The sequence below is a fragment of the Saimiri boliviensis genome, chromosome 15 (genome assembly GCF_048565385.1).
Source record: "Saimiri boliviensis isolate mSaiBol1 chromosome 15, mSaiBol1.pri, whole genome shotgun sequence".
NCBI classification, from domain to species: Eukaryota; Metazoa; Chordata; class Mammalia; order Primates; family Cebidae; genus Saimiri; species Saimiri boliviensis.
The window spans coordinates 8,650,027-8,675,134 of NC_133463.1; the positions used below are offsets into that span (position 1 = coordinate 8,650,027).

Here is a 25,108-nt window from a genome sequence, read left to right on the forward strand (position 1 = left end):
GATGGGTCCTGATCATCCTCCGTCTCTGCCTGCTGTGGACCGGGCCCAGTGAGACAGCTGCAGAAGGCACAGATGGTGTCTGGTTTAGGGCTCTTTTCCCATACACACTGCTGGACAGAGACTCCTGTACCATCATAGAAATATGAACTCACAGCCATAATGATGTGATCTCTGCATAGTACAACGGTGTCAAAAGAAAATAAAGAGACTAGATCATGATGCAGTGATATTATAGCAAGGAAACTAAAAATCTGAAAACTTTTAATGATTGTATTTAAAGAGATTAAAAAAAGTTAGTGATGAAGAACAGTTCTTTCCCAAGATTTTTTTTTTTTTTTTTTTTTTTTTTTTTTTTTTTTTTTGAGATGGAGTTTCCCTCTGTTGCCCAGGCTGCAGTACAGTGGAGTGATCTTGTCTCACTACAACCTCTGCCTCCTGGGTTCAAGCTACTCTCCCACTTCAACCTCCTGAGTAGCTGGGATTACAGGCGCCCACCACTATGCCTGGCGAATTTTTGTATTCTTAGTACACTGAGATGTGGTTTCACCATGTTGACCAGGCTGGTCTTAAACGCCTGACCTAAAGTGATTCACCCACCTTGGCCTCCCAAAGTACTGGGATTACAGATGTGAGCCACCACACCTAGGATGACATGTTAGAGAAGAAGCTTCATAATGACTGATAAGCTCTCAGACTAGTGACATTCAGCCAGGTCAACCATTCTTAGGTGTGCCAAGGCTGCTCATCAAGTGGGCAGAAGTTAGGAAATGCCAACCCCTGGAACGCTGAAGGAGGTTAATTTATATAAGAATGCATAGTTCACCAGTGCATTCTTCTGTAAATCAACAACAACAGAAGTACATTGTATTTTCTGGTTTTTGTTTTTACTGGTTCAACAACCAACTGGGAGACTAAGCAGCTGAATCCATTCATTGCAGTAAAGTTAGACTGGAAAAAAAATTAAGTTGTTGTGCTTGGAAAAATTTTTTGCACATCCCTCTCCTAAACTTCTAGTGAAAAATCATATCATCCCCTTTCCCCAGCCATGGGACATTTTAAATATATCCTTATGACTAAGCAATTATGTGTCCCCATGAAAAGTAAGCATATTAAAAATAAATAAATAAATAAACAACTCTGTGCTTGCTGCAGTAAGCAGAGACCGAAGAATCCAGGGATTAAGGATACTATTTATGGAGCTGTTAAGGCTTCGAGTTGAGGCTGATAAATCATCATTAACAAACACTTAGCAAACATTTTGGCCTACAAAGATGTTTGAAAATAAACCTGCAGGTGAAGACTTTAAAAGATTTTTGTGCCACTAATAAGGTCCTATAAATCTTCTTTATGTAGTCTGCACATTTATAAGCCCAAAGAATGAATGAGTTAAAGAAATCAGACATTAAACATGCTGAGCTTTGATAATACATGTGTTATACATTCCTTGACAGATGGGAAAATTCTTGAAATGATAATTAATAAAAAAATAGAAGGATGAGAGTGTTGAAGATAACGACATTGCAAACAAAGGTGAAAATACATAGTGTAGCTGTCAGTTGAATTGGGCGACAATTGTGGCAAATGGGAAGACAAGCATTTTATGCTGTGCTTCTGGCTGACTTTGTCACGTAAGGTTTTCATAAGCACCTGAAGCTAGTGGCTAATTGTCAGAAAGGAAAATTTAACATCAACCATGATAAAAAGAACATTTAAAAAATTTGGCAGAAATGTCCAAAGTATATGGATAAGCAGGAACAAATCTACTTTTTCAAATACTTTTAGCTAAATGACGTGATGGATGCAATAATAGCCACTTCTAAAAACTGGTGCTTTAAGAATGATTATTTGTAGCCTGAATGACAGGTATTAGTAATACCTATTTTTGAATATATTCAGGTGAAATGACCTCCTCCATTCTGGAAAACACTGACATCTTAAAATCTATCCTTGTATTTTTTTCAAGTATTTGAGCTAATTTTAAGTTACCTTCTTACATATTTTAGACTTAACATTGCGCTTCCCCAGGAGTTCACCTCCTTGTATGTGGGATATCCTTCTCTTGGGGTAAGATAATTTGTCAGCCTTGTATATTTTTACAATAAAATGAATATTTATTAGCTAGGGCATATGGCCCTGCTTTTAAATCAACAACATTGAGCCTTGACTCTTCAGGCCGGAAGAGAAGGACTGAATAAAGGAGTTGATGCAGTCTTTGCTTACTAAGACTTGTTTACAACACCTGATATTTTAGGGTGTGTCTAAGTGACATGCTAACAACATTATTTAAATTCTCCCTTTGGGTTGAGTTACATAAAGAAGAATTTCATATTGCCGTAAAGATTAAGAAAAAAAATATCTGAAGTTAAAGTTTATTTTTTATGAATTTAGCATTAAAAAAAGAATTTACACACTTCTGTTGCGCTACTGTAGCAAATTACTTAGTGAATCATATTATGTAATCTAATGAAAACAAACAAACAAACAAACAAAAAACCAATGTTACAGATTCCAGCCCAGTGTCTGTTTCTCCAGGCAAGGTGGCTGAATTGTGTTTTCTTTATCTCTCAATTTAAACTATGTCACTGTTTTTGACTTGGTTTGAGAATAAACTTAGTGCTCAACTGTGATAACCACCTTGTTTTAAATTTCTAGTACATTTTCTTTCTTTGAATTATTTAGATGGCACATATGCGCACATGTGTGTGTGCACAGACACGTGTGCTTTTTGAAGTGCATGTGTATTTAATCTAATCAGTTAGAGCAGCTTCTGGGAACACTGTGTTGAGAAGTATCTGAGGCCATGTGCGGGTTAGCAGGAAGCTGCACGATTTCATTAGGGGTGTGCAATGGTCGAGGAAGAGCTGAGTGTTGCTTTCTGTGCTGCCAATATGTGGTTTGTGTCCTAAATGCTTTTTGATATATACTTTCAAACACCTTTAACTATTCATTTAACTGTCTTACTTTATATCTGTTTTAATATTTTAAGGGCTCCCTTTAAAAAAAAGTCATAAACAAGTTCGCTCTTCATCTGAAATTTAAAAGATTTCTCAGTGAACAGAAGCCTGGTTTCTCTACTTAAAGATGTCAAATCATGCTGGTCCTCACAAGCATCATACTTGTTTTCAGGAGGCATTCTAGGAGAAGTTTTCACTTAATTCAGTCCAGGCAATCCCACAGGTTGTTAGACCAGCTCTTCTTTATAGGTTGTTTTAAAGATTTCTTTGGTTGTCCCAAATTCATGAGAAGTGTTCTAATTTCTGCTTACACTCAGCTGGGTCTCACTCTGGGGTATTTCTGAATATGTAAGACTGCACAAAGAAACTGATTTATCTTCTCTGCTTATACCATTTCCCAGTATACCACATTTGTCTTTTTAAAGGTCAGGCATGATAGAAACAGTCAATGTTTCTCACTTACCTTGTTTTCTTACCTGTTGGATTTTCATGTTTGAGTTCTTTGGAAAATGTTAATGTGAATTTCTACAAATGAAACTGCTCAATTGCACAAAGTACGATTTATAAAGAGTTCTAGGATCTTGGAATAAAAAGTACTCATTGTATCCCAGATGTTATTCTTACTAGTAATATCAGCAAGAGCAATCTCTTTTCTAATTACTGACTTCTATCAATGTCTCAGAGATTGCCTTAATTCTAAGGTCAAATATAGTGGATTATAATTTGCTGGTACTTTACTGGACTTCTTTAAAATTAAATTTGCACCTTTGTAGGATCTTTTTATTTCTTCTCCCTTAAAAGGGCTATTAAAATCTCCATTATTAAAATAATCTCCAAGAAGTAGCACCGTGAGTGACTAGCTGTCATTAGAACAGCCAAACTTCATGGGGAAAAAAATGCCACTTTCATCTAATTAAGAGAGAGGAGAGTTTTTGTTTTTGTTTTTTTTTAAAAATACAACTTCTCATTATAACTGTGAAAGGGCAGTGGTTAATGAAAGTACATAATTGCTAACAATAATTATTTTGAAACAGTAGTTCTGGGAATAGCTGAGAGTCCATATGGAAGAGGCAAAGATTAAATAGGTGAAAGTATGATTGAAAGGGTGTACACAGAAGAAAAGAGCTGGGACCAAGTACCACAGAGAAACTCACATCAGCTAGGTGAAGGAACATTCTGATTTCCTTGTAGAATATCTAACTACATTCACAGACGTAAATAAAAATGAGAAAGATAATGTCGGATTTCTTACATTTCAGTGGTGCTTTATGAGATTCACACATACACTGGCACAATGCCAGGGGCAGAAACAGAGTCTAATGTATTCATCAACCTCATCGGTACCAGAGGAGATTCAGGGAAACGAAGACTTCATCATTCCAAAAACAATGAAATCAAGTTTCAGCGTGGACAGGTAGTAGAAACAGGTCTTCATCAGTTTTACTATCCTTCCTCTAATTTCTTTAACAATAAGACACAGAAACAGAAAATTTCTGAGATGCTCAGTTGATTCCTATGAGGAATTCAGGGTGTGGTCATTTCTTAGTGTGCATGTTATAGTTCTGGAGTTGAGTAGAGGTGAGACTTAACCAGGAACAAGCTTCTAGTGGACGACCACAACAAACCCAATATTCTACTTCCAGATAGGGCAGATTCAACTGTAACAAAATGAGCATCCTGCTGAGAACAACCTGAAACCTTTGATAAAACATCTTTTAAATTGGTCTTAAACGTATGAGAGAGCTACCCAGGCAGTTAGGGCTTGAGGGCCCAAGATCCTGGAGAGAAAGGAAGTGCAGAGGAGAACTTGATATCAGCATGGTTTTCCGCCATTTGTAAGGGGAAGCTTGGAATCAAGAAGCCAGTCAGAAGGTAGCAGTGGAGCAGTGGAGACGCTGAGATGCTGTTCAAGATTTAGGAGGCCTCATGGAGCTGGGATTTCTCACTTGAAAAGTGGCAACCTTAGTGTGAGCCCTTTCAAAGCAGAGCGGGAACAGGTCCTGCAGCTCATGATTGAGAACAGTGATCCCAGGAAGCAGCAGTTGAGGAATGTAGAGAGTGAGAGAGGGAAAGAGGAAGAGCCAGTAGACGTGTGCACTCAAGAAGTCACTGCTGTTGGCAGCAGGGACTGGATCTCTCTGGACCAGAGCCACCAGGCTGGGCACCAGCAGCAGCAGTGGCGGGAGCAGTCTTGGGAGACAGAACTCATTTCTTATGGTCATGCACAGATAAACTCCATCTCTGCCATTATGTTTACTGCATCCATGGCCCATGGCCCATTGCACCACAGGCACTGAGATGGCCACGGCAAGACCTCTAAATAAAACCTTATAAAATACGATTGGAAAATAATTTAAAACATAGTGACATGGGAAAGCTTAGGTAGGAGAATTGTTGCTGCCCAGCCCATCTTAGCAAGACCTCATCTCTAAAAACAGAGAAAAAGAAAGAAGAAAGAAAGAAAGAGATAGAGAAAGAAAGACATAAATTAATAGAGAAATATACTAGGTTCAGGGACTCAGTTTTATAACGTTCTTACTGTGGTCTAATTGGTCTGCAGTTTTAATGCAATACCAATCAAAATCTCAGGAACGCTTTTAAAACAGAAATTGGCAATCTAATTATAAAATTGATGTGGAAATGCAAACAGTGAAATACCTTTAAAATAAATGTTGAAGAAGAAGCACCAAGTACAGTACCAGGTATCAAGACTTATAAAATTAAGGTAATAAGACAGCATCAATTTGTACAAAGAAAGTCAAATAAAGCAAAGAAACAGAAAAGAGTCCAAAAACAGATCCACACATCCTAATGTGCAGAATCATGGAACACATTTAAAAATTTCAACAAAGCTTTAAAATTGGATATTGTTATAGAAAAAAAAAATCACCACTCCTATTTTACATCAAATCCCCAAATCAGTTTTATGTAAATTTATGTCTCAATGTGAAAGGTAAAACAGTCAGATATCTAGAAGATATGATGCAAGAAAATCTGCATAATGTCGGGGGTAGACTAGTACTTTAAAAATGTTTAATTGTGGGCTGGGTGTGATGGCTCATTCCTGTAATCCCAGCACTTTGGGAGGCCGAAGTGGGTGGATCATTTGAGGTCAGGAGTTTGAGACCAGCCTGGCCAGCATAGTGAAACCCTGCCTCTACTAATAATACAAAAATTAGCCAGGCGTGGCAGTGGGTGCCTATAGTCCCAGCTACTTGGGAGACTCAGGCAGAAGAATTGCTTGAACCTGAGAGATGGAGGTTGCATTGAGCTGAAATAGCACCACTGCACTCCAGCCTGGGTGACAGAACGAGACTCTGTCTCAAAAAAAAAAAAATTAATTGTGGTAAAATATACATAACATAAAATTTATTTTTAAACAATTTTTAAGCATAATGTTCTTAAAATATAAATGTAACAGTTTAAGTACATTCGCATTATTGTGTTTAAGTATTACCACCATCCATCTACCGAGCTGTTTGCATTTTGCAAAACTGAAACACTGTATCCATTAAATAACTCTCCATTCTTCTGTCCTCCAGCCCGTGGCAATCACTATTCTACTTTACGTCTCTATGAATTGACTACTCTAGATACCTCGTATAAGTGGAATCATACAGCATTTGTCTTTTTGTTACCAACTTCGCTTAGCAAAATATCCTCACGTTTCCTGCATGTTGTAACATATGACAGGATTTATTTCCTTGCAAGGCTGAATAGTGTTCCATTGTATTGTTCATGCATGTTGTAGCATGTGACAGGACATCTTTCCTTTGACAGGCTGTATAATATTTCAGAACAGTCCATGTTTTGTTTGTCCATTCACCCCATGATGGACTCTTGGGCTGCTTCTACCTTTTAGTGACTGTGAATGATGTCGCTATTGAACATGGGTACAGTTATAAACTAAAACTTTAAAGACAAATCAGAAAGCATAAAAAGGAAAAAGATGAATGACACTATTTTAGCATTAAAGATTTCTGTTCCTCAAGATACCATTAAGAGAGTAAAAGGCAAGACACACAGTGAGAGAACCTGTTAAAAACGTACTGGCCAAAGACTCGATTGCAGACTGTATACAGAAAATCCACAGAGCCACAAGAGACAGACAGAAAACCCTCTCTAAAACATGGCTTGACACTTGAGTGTGTGCTTTCTTTACAAAAGAGGGTATCCAGATCACCAATAAACATAAACAGCCTACCCAGCCTTATGAGTAATCAGGAAGAGACCGTGAAAACCATAGTAAAGTGTTACTGTGCATGATCAGACGGTTAAACTTAAAAAGAATAACAACAAATATTGATTCGCCTGTGTAGCACTTTGAACTCTCATATGCTGTGCACACGGAGTACATATTAATATAAGCATTTTTAAAAAGTGAGACTCTCTCTATAGATAATAATATATAATATATAAATATACATTATATATAAATATATATATATTTATATGTATATACACACACACCCTATACCCCATAACCCAGTGTTTCCCAAGAGAAATATATGCAGATATCATGAAAAGACATGTATGAGAATGTTCTGAGCAACATTATTCTAGGAATAATGTTTGTTTGTAAATAGTAGAGTGGATAAATAATTTGGAGTAATATTCAGTAATGAAATGAACAAGACGCTGCTGAACAAAATGGCATGAATGAATCTCACAAACACTGGGGGATGCAAGTCAGCAGAGCAAGAACGCGCTATAGGATTCTGTTGATATAGGGCCCCAGACAAAGCAAAACTAATTGAAAGTGCTAAAAGTCAGGGTAGTGGATATCGTTTGTGGAGATGGTGACTGAAAGGGGCATGTTGGGATCTTGGGTGGTGCTAAAACTCTGTTACTTACATGGATGTGTTTGTTGAATGTGCCTTTGTAATTTGTATGCCTGTACCTATTTCATAGTTTATTTTAAAATGTCCTGTGTGTGTGTGTGTGTATATATATATATATGTATATATATGTATATACGTATATATATATGTGGATATATATGTATATACGTATATATATGTATAGATGTACATATATATGTGTGTACATATACATATTTCAACGCATAGTTTATGTAAAAATAAGACACTGAGGGACAGGACAATGTGGTAAACACCAATTCTGCCTCCTGGGTCTGAGACTTGGCTCCTCACCCACTAGGTGTTGACCTGGGACAAGTAGCTTAACTCCAGGTGCCTCCGTCTCCAGCTGTGGAATAAGGAAGTGAGTAGTACTGACCTCATGCGCTGTTCTGAGGATTAAATGAGTTAATATGTGAAAAATGCTGTGGGAGTTTAGCACTTACTCATGTAGTACAGATTATGAGCTGTTAGTAATAGTAGATTGAAAATAAATGTCCTAACTACATCTAAGACTCTTTTCACTAGACTATGTAATTGAGGAGAGCAAGAATTATATTCTGCATGTTTTTGCATCTCTCACTAAGCATAGTGTAGAATTTTGCACATGAAATAGTGGTAATTTTTATAGTAGTAGTAAAAATAATAGGATAGTAGCAATATAGTATCAATAGTAATACAATTTTTTTTTCTAGAGAAAGGAAATAACCTAATGGTCACTGATTTTATTTCTTTATTGTACAGGTTGATATTTTTTCCATTAAGGCTGTCTCTCTCGGAAAATTGAAGAAAGTTCTGGTTAGTCATGATGGGACAGGTCCAGGTAAGATTTAGTCTCTTGGTAAGAAGTTTATTTTGCAAATTTATGAAAAATCATATAAAAGGCAGGTGAAATAACAGAAAAATGTGCAGGTCTTGTAAAATTCAGACAAGAAAATAATCTTATTTTACATGATATAAAATATAAGTATATGAAGTTATATTTATATATAATTGACATTAAATCCATTTACATTTATACTTAATATAAATTCATGATATATATTTATATTAGGTATATTGACATTAAGTATAATGTAAAGTTATAAATGGTCACAAATTAAATTATATAGTGACCATTTATTGATTAACATATTAAATTATGTACACTTACATTAAATATATTAAATATAAATTTATGAAGTTTTGTCAGGTTGAGTTTATTACATGACTTATGCAAGCACATGATTATGTTTCACAGCAAATTTCCTAGAAAGTCAAAAGTTTTTGTGTGTGCATGCGTGTGTGCATGTGTGTGATCTCCAGACTCCCTGAGCGTTCTTCACGGTTGCATGTCTGTCATGTCTGTTCCTACAGCTGTGTTTCCCGGGTCCCTTATCCCACATTCTTCAGCAAACCAGCGCCTCGAGCACCAACCCTAATCCAACCTTTCCCTCCCTGTCTTCTCCCCAGCTACAGCTATCAACCAAGCCTTGCCAATTCCACTTTATTCATCTCTTTCCTACCAAGTTCCTTAGAGCTATTAAATTCAAATTTCAGTTCTAGTGCTAAAATGTAACTCTATATTTTAACTTATATCGTAGTACTGAAACCATTTATCACATTGATTTCCATACTCCTTTTTTCTTTCTGCTAGATTTTGAGTTTTTTTAAAAGGCGAGAATTATGTAGTCTTTACCTTTATTTTCTGAGTGCCTAGTATTGTGCCTGACAGTATAGTTTAATTAGTGACCATTTGTTGAATGAACATATTTAAGTCAGTGAAATCATTTTTCAGTAAAGCTCTTTAAAATGAATGGGAAGACCTTAAAGTGGACATAGTGACAGAAACCAAATGGAGCTGAAGCAGAAAAGGTTCAATGAATTCAGGATCGTTATGGAGGAAATTATTAGAAAAAGGCAGAAGTAAGAAATTGGATAGAGAAAGGAATGACATAATATGCTTCCTTCTATACATGGTGTCACTTCAGAGTGGTGTCACTGTAGAGTGGCATATGTCTAAGGTGTTGTCATTGTAGAGCAGTGCCAGTGTAGAGTGATGTCACTGTGGAACGTTGTCACTGTAGAGCAGTGTCTATAGGCTGGTATCACTGCAGAGCGCTGTCACTGTAGAGTGGCGTCACTGTGGAGTGGTGTCTCTGCAAGGTGGCATCACTGTGGAGTGGCACCTCTGCAAGGTGGTGTTACTGTGGAGTGGCATCTCTTCAAGGTGGCGTCACTGTGGAGTGGCGTCTCTGCAAGGTGGTGTTTCTCTAAGGTTGTGTCACTGTGGGGTGGGTTTCTCTAAGGTGGTGTCACTGTGGGGTGGCATTTCTGTCAGGTGGCCTCACTGTGGAGTGGTGCCACTGTACAGCAATGTTACTGTAGATTGATGTCACTGTACAGCAATATTACTGTAGATCGATGTCACTGTACCACAGTGTTACTGTAGATCAATGCCACCGTATAGCGATGTTACTGTAGATCGATGTCACTGTGCAGCAATGTTAGTGTGGATTGATGTCACTGTGCAGTGACATTACTGGGGAAGAGTGTCACCAGAGTGGCTTCACTGCAGAGTAGTGTCAGTCACAGCCATGGCACTGTAAAGGAGTGTCACTGAAGAGTATTGTCATTATAGAGTGGTGTCACTGTAGAGCAGTGTCACTGTAGACTGTGTCATTGTAGACTGGTGTCACTGTAGAGTGGTGTCATTGTAGAGCAGTGTCAGCAGAGAGCAGTGTCCCTGTAGAGGGGTGTCAGTGTAGAGTTGTTTCACTGCAGAGTGATGTCACTGTAGGGTGATGTCACTGTAGGGCAGTGTCACTATTGAACATTGTCACAATGGAGCAGTATCACTATAGATGGAGTCACTGTAGGTGATGTTACTGTAGGGTTGTGTCACTGTAGGGTGGTGTCACTATAGAGGGGTGTCACTGTAGATGGGTGTCAGTATGGAGTTGTTTCCCTGTGGAGGGGTGTCACTGTAGTGCTGGGTTGCTGCAGAGTGGTGTCACTGTATGGTGCAGTGACTTTTAGATTACTTTTATGAAGGGTGGAAAGTTTTACTGTGACTTCCTGCTTTTGCCCCAAGCTGCCCTTGCCAACAGCACATGGATTTTCAGGATAGCTAACTACAGTCAGAGCTGGAGACTTTGGTGTGGATTGGAACAGAGCAGTTAGTAGAACTCCCAGATTCTTGTTTTAAACAAGAATTCTCAGACTCTTCTTTGTGACATGGGTTGGAAACAATGTTAAGACATCCAACCACATCCTAAAAAGCCAGAATTGAGATGCTGTAGGGAAAACTGCCACCACAACAGCAGAGCAATCACTATTGAAGGGAGAGGAAGGAGAATTAGGCACGTATTTGAAGAGGTAGGCTGGACATTTAAAAGAGAAGATATTATAACCAAGGTTGTTTGATACAAAGAATAAAAATGACAGAAGGAAGAATAAAGGGGGCATTGTGATTTTAAACATATTTACATGGCTAATTTACTGATAGAGAAATGACTTTGATAGAGGCAGGAACAAACTTCCAAAATACTTATTTTTTTTTTCAAGGAAACATTCATTAATAAAAAATGTTAACAGACATGGGAAGGACAATAGGGAGATTCTCATGTTATTTTTTTTCTTTTTGTTTTTAAGATGAAGCTACATTCAATATTCCGCTTTTAACACAAATACAATGATGTCTAGGGTTATCTAACCACAAATGGAATAAATGGAAAGCTTCAGTAAAGCCTCATATTTGCAGCAAATTTGTAGAACTTCAGGATAGTTAGGAATGATCTGAGTATATTAAATAAAATAGACCCCTGGGCCCACATCAGAGATTCTGCCTGAGCGGGTACCGAGTAATCAGAAGCCTATGTGCTTTTCTGCTCGTCTCTTGCATCACAAGCATCTCCAGGGTCCTGATTTCAGAGGTCCGTAGACTGCATCTCCAGAGTTCTTTGTTGAGCACCTGCAGGACGCCAGCCCTGGCTGGATGCACATGTGAGTGAGATGCCTGGGGTGTGTGCTCACAGGCAGGGCCCATGGTGGCAGACGCATAGGAAATACTTGTATTAAGTTAGAATGAAGTATGATAAATATTTGAAAGGGACCTTCACAGTGCTATTGTCTATTTGGCAAAGGGACCTGGAAGACCATGAAAACTTTCACAAGAAAGGAAGAAAATGCGGTAGGTAGGCTGGGGGTGAGGGCCAGGTTTTGGCTAGATATTTGGAAATTTCAATGGGCTTCTCTGACTGGTGGGATTAGGCTATTTGAAACTCAGTGAAGGAAAACTGAGTAATTACTATAACATCATTTTAAAGTTCTTTAATGAAACTATCCTTCATGCATTCTGAATACTCATTCCACTAAAATAAAAATATACCATAATAGAGTATCCAGGTTATGTTCTTTTCCTATCTTTTCTTTTCAAACTGTGTATTATTTGGAGTCTGATAGCCCACTCCCTAACGTGAGCCTGAACATTGCCAGTTCCGGTGGTTCTACTGTGTTCACCTCTCCCGCAAGGTATCCATCTGATTTTTAGAATTTTTTAGTGATTTCAAAAATCTTTGCTTTAAAGAAAGGCTTTACTAATCATGTGGGGATGCTTATAAACACTGATAGTTTCTGTGCTTTGTAGAAATTATGATATGCCATATACTGCCTTTGTGACTGATTTTTTTAACTCAACATTGTTTCCAAGATATATACACTTTCATGTGTAGCGCAACAGTTGATTTTCACCTCTCTAATATTCTATTGCATAATTATGCATATTAATCTGTTCATCTCTTGTTAATGCTCAGTTGTGGTGTTTCCAGTTTGACTATTACAAACAAGCTGAAATAAACGTTCTTTTTATTTTTATTTTATTTTTATTTTTGAGACAGGGTCTCACCCTGTCACCCAGGCTGGAGTACAGTGGTGTGATCTTGGCTCACTGCAGCCTCCGCCTCTTGGATTCAAGCAATCCTCCTGCCTCAGCCTCCCAAGTAGCTGGGACTGCAGGCTCACACCACCACACCTGGCTACTTTTTTGTAGAGATGGAGTTTTGCCATGTTGGCCAGGCTAATCTCAAACTCCTGACCTCAGGTAATCTACCCGCCTTGGCCTCCGAAAGTGCTGGGATTACTGGCATGAGCCACTGTGCCCAGCCTAAAATAAACATTCTAATGCACAGACGCAAGAGTTCCTCTAGGAGAGTGGTTCCCAACTGCCGGCAGATTTGCCCCCTAGGGACATTTGACAATGTCTGGAGACAGTTTTGGTTGTCACAGCTGGTAGGTGCTACTACCAGCACCTAATGGGTAGAGGCCTGAGATGTTGCTAAGCATTTTACCACACACAAGACAGTCCCATAACAAATAATTATCAGGCCCCACATGTCAGCGGAGCTGAGACTGAGAAACCTCAGGTTCTAAGGTAAATCCATAGAAGTCAATTACTAGGTAGGTCAAAGGATATGATCAGCTCTGGCTCTCCTAGACAAAATACTAGTTGCAAAAGTGATTCTACTAAGTTTTGCTCTTACCTACAGTATACAAGATTTTTTTGTATATTGCGTCATATGCTCACCAGCACTTGGTACACTTAATTTTTGCTTTTATTTTACCTAAGTTGGTATAAAATAGTATTCTCTTTGGCCCTAATTTGCATTACCCTGATTTCTAGGAACAATGAGCATTCTTTCTTCTTTTTTTTTTAATCCTTAACTGAATTTCTTTGTCTGTGGAAATACATGTTCTTGTCCTTAATATTTAGGGTAAAAGCAAAGGTTCTCTAATAAAAAGTGATTAAAAAAAAAGTTTTCTTTTTTGAGACAGTCTTGCTCAGTCACCAGGTGCCAGGCTGGAGTGCAGTGGCATGATCTCGGCTCACTGCAACCTCCGCCTCCTGGGTTCAAGCAATTCTCCTGCCTCAGCCTCCCGAGTAGCTGGGACTACAGGCATACACCACCACACCTGGCTAATTTTCGTATTTTTAGTAGAGACGGGGTTTCACCATCTTGGCCAGGATGGTCTCGATCTCTTGCCCTTAGGATCCGCCCACCTCGGCCTCCCAAAGTGCTGAGATTACAGACGTGAGCCACTGTGCCCAGCAGAAAATAAAGTTTTTAAAAGATAGCAGCATGTTCCACCCACAGGTAACAGCCCCAAAGTGATGGCCATTCCCAGCCAGCCATCAGGGACCAGGTCCTTCCCCTTGCTATTCTTCCGTCACCCAAGTCTCCTCTCCTCTGCCTGGTCAGAGCTGGTTACACACATGGAAAAGAGGGAGAGTCCCCTGCAGCAGTGTCTTTTGAGCATGGGAGATGGCAACTGTGCATATGACTTCTGGCCACATTTCATTCCTGAGAAATTAGTCACATGGTTCATTTGTGGCCGCAGAGACATCTGGGAGATGTGGGCCTCTCGCATTGCAGAAATGGCAAGAAAGGGGAGAGCAACTGGCAGTGACTGGCACCGTGTCTTCTCTAGTTTGTGTTGTATTTTGATGGCTGAAATTCTTAATTTTAAAGTAGTTTAAGAGTATAGTATAATTTTAAAATTATCAGTACATTTTGTGTCTTATTTAAGAAAGTCATTTCTACCTGTAGAGTATTCCAAATATATATATATATATACAAACCGTGTGCTGTATAACCATGTTTCAGTTAACATGGACCACAGATAGGATGGTAGGCCCATAAGATTATAATGGAGTTGAAAAATTCCTATCATCTAGTAACATCATAGCTGTTGCAATATTGTAGTGAAACACATTACCTTTTCTATGTTTAGATACACAGATACTTACCATTGTGTGACAGTCACCTGCAGTATTTAGTACAGTAACATGCTGAACAGGTTGTCGCCTAGGATGAATAGGCTGTGCTGTATCACCTAGGTGTGCAGTAGGCAATACCATCTACGTTTGTGTAAGTGCTCACAGTGTTTGCACAGTAATGGAATCATCTAATGATGCCTTTCTCAGAATGTGTCCCTGACATTGATGACTACAAGTTTCTACATCCACATGCATGTATTTTAAGTCTTGTTTTTAAGATTTAAAATTTTACTCCATGTAATTGATTTCTATGTATGATATGAGGATGGAATCAACTTTCATTTTTTTTATGTGGATCACCAATTGTACCACCACTGCGTATTGACTACTTCATCTTCACTTCAGAGCTCTGCAAAGTCATCTTTATTTTATACAAGCAGTCATTGCTTTGCATGGTATCCATATTCACAAATTTCAGTTGCAATGATTTAGTTAACACAAGTCCCCAAATAGCATAGTTCAAATTTCAGTTCCTATGCTATAGTAACTGCAATTGCATAAGTACAAACTTTGCTGCCAGCTTTTCAGTCTGTAAATCACTATGTGGATAACAGATGCACATTCTCCTCAGTGACCAATCACATCACTTCTTCCAATGTCTGTCTGTTGGAGCTGGGTCATGGTGTACTTGTTAGCAGTTTATGCACAGACAGCAAATTGCATTGTTATGTTGCTTCCTTGTTTACCAATAATGAATCCATGTGACAGTTTATAACAATATATAATTGAAAGATGAAAATGCATCAAAGAAAGGAAAAGTGGCCATGCTGGAAGTGAGGTTAAAATCTAACATAAGTGGGGTTATAGATAAAATTTATCACCATGAAAGTGTTGACAATACCACCATTTAAGAGACTTTAGATTCTCAGCCAGAGGAAATTAGTGAGGGGAATTGATGCCCATAGATAAGTGAGGTGGTGGTGACAAAAATGACGAGGATATTAATAAAAACTTCACTTAAAGGCATTCTGAGATATTTTATGACATTGAAAACACAAAGAAAATATTTGTAAGCTGACCCAAATTTAGGAGTTTAATAATGCGCTAAGAGGCAAAAGATGCTTGCTCTGTGTTATAAATTATGTGATGAGGAAAGAAGGCAAGCACCAAAGAATTCCTAAGATTTTTTTATTAGAAAGAAATAAAACCTTTTAATTTTCAATGTTTCTAATGTCTTAAATCATACTGCATTACATGTTAGTGTTACTACTTTTCATTTTTTGTAACCATTTTAAATTCACAGTAAAGATTTTTTTGATGTTTTGAAAAAAATGTTTAAAGATCATCAAGCAGTCATTTTTTCCCTGTTGATTATTAAGATGACTTGCCTAGTCTCAGCTTGCAGTTTTTTGCTATGGTTCCACACTAATGTGCAGAGCAGAGCTCCCTGTATCAAGTTTGTATGAATGGGAAAGGTTATTCTGAATTATTTTTCTGTTCCATAGTCAATTTATCTATGCCAGTCCAATTCCATGTTGCCTTGATTGGTATAGATTTACAATAAATGTTGATAACCAGTAGGGTGATTCCCTTCCCTTACTCAAGATCAGAAGTGCCTGTGATATTATTGGGCCTTTATCATCCACATGAATTTTATTACCAGCTTTTGGATTTTCATGTAAAACACTATGGTGAATTTGATTTAATTACATTGCAGTCTTAAATTAGTTTATGAGGAATTGACATCTTTATATCGTCCTACTTACCAATATGAGTTAGCTCTTCATTTATTTATGGCTTTTTCTTTTTTTGCTGTCATTTTCTACCTTTAGATGATTTTTTTCTATAAATTATACTACCTCTGCTTGTAAATTTGCTCTTAAATTCTTAAATGTTTATAGCAATTCAACATTGTGACTTTCATTGAATTATGCTTTTTAATCTTTCCTCTCTGGCTAATAGAAATGAACTGGAATTTTATGTATTAATTATATTTCTAACAAATTTTCTCATCACTCTTAATTTTATATTCTGTAATTTTTGGGGGTTTTAATTAAGTCATATCTTCTGTGAATAATGAAAGTTCTGTTTCTTTTTTCTACATTTATCACTTTTCCTTTTCCTTTCTTTCTTATCTCCTCTCCTTCATTCCTTCTTCCCTCCTTCTTGCTCTCCCTTCTTTCCTTACTTTCATTTTTTCTTTCTTTAATTGTATTGACAAGTGCAGTAATCAATGATAACTTCTAAATTTTCACTATTAAGAATGATGATTGATTGTGACTTTCCATTATTATTTAAACCTATCAATCTTTTATGACTTACCATAACTGAAATGCATTTATGTGAATTTACTTCTCTCCTTATTCTTGGCTCATGTGATTTTAAATAATTTTCTTTTAGAATTTTATAGAAAGTTTGGGTCCCTATCTTCTCTTTTCCTCTGCTTCTAGTACTCTGAGTAATTAGATTGCTCACTCACACTTTCATTTCTCTACTGCTATAATTTGCATATGCATATTTTTGTACCCTGACACATGTACTTAAAAAGGAACCTTTGGAGGATCTATGAATAAAATCACAATGCTGGTATTTTTATGCTAAAGAGTTAAATAAATCTCCTTTGTCAACTCCCGCAGGTAATGGATGGTTTCTTGGGAGTATTGTTGTTAAGTCTGAAGATGAAGACAGCAGTGAAGAGGTGCTGTTTCCATGCAACAGGTATGCTGTTACTCAACGCGTTGTTATGCAAAATTATGCTTCCTTTGTCCAATTTATTCCAAGGGTGTCCTCCAGCATGCCTCCTCCCAGCTGCTGGACGGCATCATTCCCTCCCTGAAAACCAGAGCGGAAGGCGTCTCCTCAGGAGCACTGTCCTTTATTAGCACTGGTCATTCTGTCTTCTTTTGCAATCTCTAACATTTTTCTCTTCTGAAACAAGTATGCTGAAATGGAAAGAAACTGGATTAGGACTTAGAAAACAGGTTCTTCTTTCTGTTTCTAGAAAACGTGAGAAGGAAAGTACATGTGAGAAAATAGTAGGGCTCTGATGAGTTAGTAGGGCCCTATTACCAATAAAGTTATTTCCACACACACACACAAACAAAAACAAAACACAACAAGCAAACGAACAAACAAAAATGTGATAAGCTCCCTGCTAGTACTGTGAACTTGGGTACCACTCTGCTCTGAGGTTCAACATCTTCATATGGAAGATGGCAATAATACCTGTTTCCTTATTCTTGGCTCATGTGATTTTAAATAATCATTTTATGTTCATTTGAATCATTTAATGATTTGAGTAATTTAAACTGAAATGATGTTATATATGTGAACTGTGACTCCAATGCATTGTACTAATATGGCGTAGCTATGATATAATAGGAGACTTAAGTTGCAAGGCACTGTAATTCCTTGGCCATGTTGTCATAGGTGAATTACTTAAACTCCTAATTCTCAGTTTTTAAAGTTTTATGGGAATGATAAATTTTCTCTACCTACTTTATAGAGTTATAGTAAGTAGAATATCAAATGCACCTAAAAACAAAATTCACTAAAAATAGAAATTACACAGTTAGGTTCCCTCCATTATTAATCATTCTACAGAATATGTTGATCCATTTGATCAGTCATTATATAAATAGTAATTGACCATCCACCATATCAAGAAGTGGGGTAGGTAGTGGAGATCCAGCAATAAGCCAATCCAGTTTCTATCGGCAAGGACCTATGGTCCCTACATGGGAACATGGGAAATGTTAACAACATGAGGGCCATGATAGAGGCTTATATATGCTGTGAAGACCCAGGTGTCAAGGTGCTATGTCTATGTGATTGCAGGTTCCTTGAATCCAGAGAACTCATGCATTGTGTGTATTAATTTATTCATCCATTTATTTATGCAAAAATATTGCATGCCTGCTAGGTGTCAGGTACTACACCAAGTCCTAGAGATTTTGAGATAAAAGAGTAGAGTCCCTGTCTTCAAAGAGCTTCCACTTGATCTTCAGTGAGGTAGGAGGGAATTAGTGCTGCACGAAGCTGGAGAGCTGGGTGTGCTCTGTGTTTAGCAGGTGGCTCAACAACGTTATTCCCAAAGCGAGGGACACTCTTCAGATATGCAGAGAAGCACACTGGTTGACTGACTGGATTTTACTTTACTATAGTTTCGCTTCTAGGAAATACTCATTCTTTAAAAACGTAACAAAGAGTTGCATTTTGTATGAACAAAATGTGTAGCACTTCTCTCATCATCTGTTTGGTTTCTTTTCCTCAATACACATTCATTTCAAGTGTATGTGGTAGTAGTTATTGTCGTTTTGTGAAATTCAAGCTCTAAGAAGAGACCTTATATCTTTATTTTTGCAAGAAATCTTAGTAAATAAAGAAAAGAAGGGGCAAAGATTGAAGTTTTTTAACACAGGATTTGGATTGCAGCTGCATTGCTTACTAGCTCTGGGAGCCTCAATTTATTCTTATGTAAAACGGCAGTAATGGCACCCACTTTGCAGGGTTGTTTGAGGATTTCAGACAATGTATATAAAGCACCTATAAAAGTGTCCTGCAATTACAGGCTCCATGATGGTAAATGTTATCATCATAGAAGCAATTTTAAAGAAATTTTTTGACATGAAGGGATAAAAAATACCTTTATTTCTAGACCATATGTCTAACATTTAGAACTCTCAAATAACTAAGTTTTACATTTTAAAACATTGGATCTGCACAGTCCAACATGGTAGCCATTAGTCACATATGGCTAATTAAGTTTAAATTAATTAAAGTCAAGTCAAATAAAAAATACAGTTGCTTGGTCATATTAGCTACATTTCAAGTGTTGAATAGACACAAATGGTTAGTGACTACCATATTGGCCAGTATATATGCAACATTTGGTTTTATATCACATCTAGATATTTGGAAACATACGAAGCTGTGTTTAATATTTTACAGTATAGTTTATTGCTCTAAATGTGATGGTACCTATGAAATAACATAAGGAATAAATATAAGATTATTATTTTTCTAAATGTGTCATATTTAGCAAAGCCAGAGTCATCCAGGGCAGGTGATAATGGTCCCATTCTCTTCTGAGCCAAAATTAGTTTTACTGGCAATGCAAAGCAGTAGAAATTAAGATGGAAATGACTTATTTCTACATTTTAGAATAATTGCAAACCTTGGATTAAAATTGGATTTATAGAAAAAAATGTTGCGGATGAAAATATTTAAGATGTTTTATTGTATTATACTCTCATATGGAATGATATGCATATAGGCATATCATTGCACTGCTGTCAATAACTTAACTATAGCAATATTACCTGTTTTCCTTGCGTTTTCTCTCTGAGGACCCAGGTTTAAATAAGTAAGAAAAAAGTTTTCTTTCTATTCCATCAGAAGTGGAAGAAACCATAGATAACATTTAGTCTCATGGTTTGTTTGGCAGATGAGAAAACTGTGACCTAATGAGATTAATGGTGTGCATACCTCAGATCCATTAGAGAGCAGGGGCTCTTGGTTTCTTGGCCTTCTGGAAAGTTTTAATTTACTGTCTATCAATCCATTGTTTCTATGATAACACTATGATTTTGTGAATTATCTTCTACTGAAGAATTCCCTGCACAAGATATCAAGTTTGCTATAAAATTGTTTTGTCAGAAAGTTCTACTTAGATTTTGGAGTGTTAGGTGACGTAAACTTTGCTGTCTTCCCCAGTATACTTTATCAGCTACTTAAGTGCAAGTCCCCTTTTAATTATAGGAAAAGAAAAGTCTCTGAGGAAAAGTTATTTATAACGTTATTTGTGGAGTTTCAAAATAACCAAGATATAGAGGGGTTATATTTTGTGTTGTGGGAGCTGATAAGATTTCTGCACCCATCTGTTGTATTGCTGGAGAGAAAATCAGAATACCCATCACCAGCATTTACTGAATGCTTTCTGAGGAACAGGCTTCATGGTAAAGCCAGAACTGCACACATAAACTCATTTGATACCACAGCAAGCCTCCGGTAGACCCTGTGATATTTCAAAGACAAGGAAATTATCTTTGAAATATAAAGATGGTAAATTTTTAAATAGAATATATTAATAATTGGTGGATTCAGGACTCAGATCAAAATATATTTGACTGTAGAACTGTAGTCTCTCACATGGGAGCCACAAGCCATGTATGTGTACTGAACTGTGGGCCATTCCAATGTAGGTGTAAAGATACATTCCAGATTTCAAGAATGTAGAATAAAAAAAGAATGTGATATAATTTTTATACTGATTATGTGTTGAAATAATCTTTTGAATTTATGAAAATTAAAAATATTAATTTTACGTTCTTTTTACTTCTTTCCATATGCGGTCCGTATTCTATTTCTCTTGAAGAGTGCTGTCCTAGAGACTGAGGGTTTAGCCACTGTGCATACCTGCCAGTCACATGACAGGAGAGAAATAACAGCTATCACTAAGGAAACTCCAAGTGAGAAATTTTGACTACGTTAGAATGTTTGTGATGTTACCAGAGGACTTTTCTAAAAGCCAGAATTTTAGAGTGAACCAATATGACCTTGCATCTTGAGTGTAAGATAAAGGCTTACCAAAGCTGGACTGCTAAAAGGAATCTGGTGTGACTTAAAATCTTAAATGCTTTTTAAAAATTTTGATCTCTCTAAAGGCCTCTTTAAATTCGTTCCATATGTTTTTTTTTTCCTTTCTAACTAACGAGGCTTCTTTCAATGCTCTCTCATATTAATTATCTTCTTTTTTCCATGGCAGATGGCTAGATGAGTACCGGGATGATGGCAAGACCCAGCGGGAGCTGCTCGCAGAATGTAGCCACAGTACAGGAGGACAGACTGGGTCCGTCGTCTCCTGAAAGGGCCCACTTGGGCCTGTCGTTCCAATATGCTTCAAAAGGCTACTGATCTGATTGTGATTGTGCATTTGTCTTCTGCTTGAGCTGAAGCAAACACCTGAGGAGGGTCAGTTTGTGCTGGACACGCTCATTGTTTCTGAGAACTTCCAAAGTTGGGAGGCTGCATTGGGAGCCTTGGCCAATGGCTGACTAAGATCAGCCCTTGGTATCTGGGGTGCCCATGCTGCTGCTGCTCATCTCCTCCTCTTCCTCTTCCTTCTCCTTTATTTCCCCTCCTCCTCTTCCTTCTTTCTTTTCCTTTTTCTTTCAGAAAAGCTCACTACCGCTAAGTCTACTGAAATGTTTAAATAAGTAGCCTTTGTAGAAAATAACTGAAGAGGTACCTAATAACATCTGATGTATGAAAAACACGTTCATGCAACCTATGTTAATTTTAAAGCGGAAGTTTTATTCTTGGATAATGGTATGTCTCTCTCAGAATTAGTGGTGATAATCAGTAAGAAAATGTAGAAAGAATCCAACCGACTGGGTTACCATGTGTTTCCACCGCACATCCTGTGGGTCCACATGCAGCTTGGTCTTTGAGCTGGTGACTGGGACCCCTGCAGGAACATAGCAACAGAGTGCGGGGCAGACAGCTCACATCCATCTGTCACTTTTCCCCATGAAGCCTCAAATACTTGTCAACTCGGTGCCACAGGCACCTTCTTCCACTCCATTCATTTGGGACATGAGCTAAAGCTCATTTCTCAGCCCTGGAGAGGTCAGGATGTGGCTTTCAGTATCAGAGTCACCTGTATTTGAATTTGTCTTTTGCCCCTGTGGGGTTGATACTATCACCACCCATGTTTCACAGATGAGGAAACCGACACATGGAAACGTCAAGTGACCTGCCCAAGCTTAGAATGAGCAGGAGAGTCAGGACGTGACTCTAAACGCCTGACTCCAGAACCCATGCACGTCCACACCGTGACCTTGGCCTTCCTGCCTTCCCTGCGTGTTTTTAGTATCCTATGAAATCAGGCAGAGGAGGTAAATCTCACATACCACCTTCATGATTTTTGTCATCTGCAATAGCACGTGAACTAGTATATGCTTGGTATTTTCTTCTTTGAACTGTGCATAAATCAGCTTTTTTAGAGTTGAAGAGAGTTTGGCCTCATCCTAAGCCATTTTCATAATATCCATGAAATCAATGACTCAATATGTTATTACATTTTTTTCCTAAAGGACATTAAAATAAATCTATGTCTAACAAAAATTTTAGGTCTATTCACTACCTAAAATTATCTTATAAATATCCAGTAGTGGGCACATTTCACAATGAGGAAAAGCAGGGTGTATGTGTGTATGTGTGTGTGTGTGTGTCTGTGTGTCTGTGTGTCTGTGTGTGTCTATGTGTGTGTGTCTGTGTGTGTCTGTGTGTGTGTGTCTGTGTGTGTGTGTGTCTGTGTGTGTCTGTGTGTGTGTGTCAGGGTGTGTGTGTCTGTGTGTCTCTGTGTGCATGTGTGTAGTACTTAAATCTGGCTTGGCAGATCGTTATTAGTACATAATGTTCAATAAATAGATGCTGTTATTATAATGGTTTCCCTTTTACCAACTCATGACCAAGAACTAATCCATTCCTTAGAAATGGTATATTTTTACATCTGAGGATGAAAATACATCAAGAATCCAGCTTCAGTGAAGTTAAAAACAGCTTTTTTTTTTTCTAAAGTGGCCAGTAGACCATATTAGGGGAAAGAAAAGTAAGTACAATCGTTCCCCCTTATTGGCGGTTTTGCTTTCTGAGGTTTCAGTTACCAGAGGTCAACCACAATCTGAAAATATTAAATGGGAAATGTCAGAAATGAACAACTCATACATTTTCAATTGCATGCTATTCTAAGCAGTGTACTGAAATCTCATGCCATCCTGCTCTGTCCTGTCCAGGATGTGAATGTTCTCTTTGTCCCGAGTATCCATGAGTCTCTTAGCATCTGTCTTGGTTATCAGATCAACTGTCCTAGTATTTTAGCGCCTGGGTTTGTCACCCTTATTTTACCTAATGATAACCCCAAAACACAAGAGTAGTGATGCTAGCAATTCAGATATGCCAAAGAGAAGCCGAAAAGTGCTTCATTTAAGTGAAAAGGTAAAAGTTCTTGCCTTAATAAGGAAAGAAAATAAGTTGTATGCTAAAGTTACAGAGACCTATAGTAAGAACAAGTATCCGTGAAATTGTAAAGAGGAAAAAACAAATTTGTGCATGGTATAAATAGGGTACAATATCATCCACGAGTTTAGGCCTTCACCAGAGGTTTTGGAACGTATGCCCTAAGGATAAGGGGGACCACTCCAGGCTGCACAGAAGCTTCGAGAATCACCTCTTGCTCTTGATGACATTTATTTCGTGGTGCCCTGCACAAAGCAGATACTGAACAAACACACTCATTTACTAAGCAGAAGCTTGTGAAGCATCTCCTGTGTGCCAGACACAGAGTCAGGCACTGGGAATAAACTGGCAAACAGCCCTGTCATTTCTCCTGCCCTCTGAGGGGCTGATGTTCTAGTGGGGACCTCAGTGAATCATGTGCATGCTGCAAACAGTGCAGAGGTACCCTGCAAACTCGCAGGCGCTATGGAGGGAGAGATCTTGTGCTCAGCTTTATATAGTCAGTTCTTAGTATACCAGGCACACTCTGCTAACTTACAGGCCCTATGGTGGGAGAGAGAGCTTGTGCTCAGCTTTGTATATTCAATTCTCGGTACACCAGGTGTGCTCTGCTAACTCACAGGCCCTCTGGAGGGAGAGAGGGCTTGTGCTCAGCTTTGTATATTCAGTTCTTAGTATATCAGGTGCGCTCTGCTAACTCACAGGCCCTATGGAAGGAGAGAGGGCGAGAGGGCTTGTGCTCAGCTTTGTATATTCAGTTCTTGGCATACTGCCTGCTTATAGTCAGTGCTCTGTGTCTATTAAATACATGAATCATTCTTGTCTTGCCACACGATACACCTTTTTAGACATAGAAATATTAAATGATTCTCAATTCAGTTTACATTTGTGCAGAGGAAGTATTCACAAATAATTACACTCAGTGCCTCTATTTATACAAACTTTGCTGCAACAATACAGTTTCATTCCAAACACAGTCCTGCCCCTTTCTCCCCACCCTGTCACAGTTCAGACTGGAGTTATCCATTTCCCAATTCTATCCAGCAGCACATACGCAATTCTTCTCTTGTGGGGTGGCGGGGGGGCATGATGTAAATACCAGTTGGATCCATTTTGTGTTGATTCTTGTTTATTTTATCCTTATAGTGCTTATTTCTTAGACATTGTCCGGATTGTGGGACTGTCTCAATCTAAACCCCTTATATAATAGCTATTCCCTGAAAACTGGAAAAAAGCCGAGAAGCTGTATTTATTTCCAGGTTTTCAGAGAAAGAAAAAATTATTGGCTGGGTACATAGCACAAAGGCAGCAAATAGATTATTAAAGATTGGGAGAAAAGAGGCATTTTGGACATGTCGTTTGTTTTTTCTTGTGGAGAGAATGATGTAAAACCCTCATCCATAAACCTGACATGCATATCCTTTTAAAAATCCTGGTGAATGGGAGACAGGTACAAAAACAAAGACCAGAAAACAGAATGCAGCCCATTTCATGGAGCACTACAAATGTCTTGCACACCC

At 38.0% G+C, this 25,108-nt stretch overlaps 1 protein-coding gene across 1 annotated transcript in view; it reads left to right on the forward strand.

The window, feature by feature from the left end:
* The window catches only part of RP1 (RP1 axonemal microtubule associated), a 302,959-nt gene extending 280,259 nt beyond the window's left edge, over positions 1-22,700 (forward strand). Inside the window, exons 28-31 of the mRNA XM_074386610.1 lie at positions 4,214-4,368; positions 8,558-8,636; positions 17,204-17,285; positions 21,334-22,700. Coding sequence (XP_074242711.1) covers positions 4,214-4,368; positions 8,558-8,636; positions 17,204-17,285; positions 21,334-21,433 — 416 coding nt within the window. The 3' untranslated portion in view covers positions 21,434-22,700. The remainder of the gene's footprint in view (positions 1-4,213; positions 4,369-8,557; positions 8,637-17,203; positions 17,286-21,333) is intronic.
* The last annotated feature ends 2,408 nt before the right edge of the window (positions 22,701-25,108 follow it).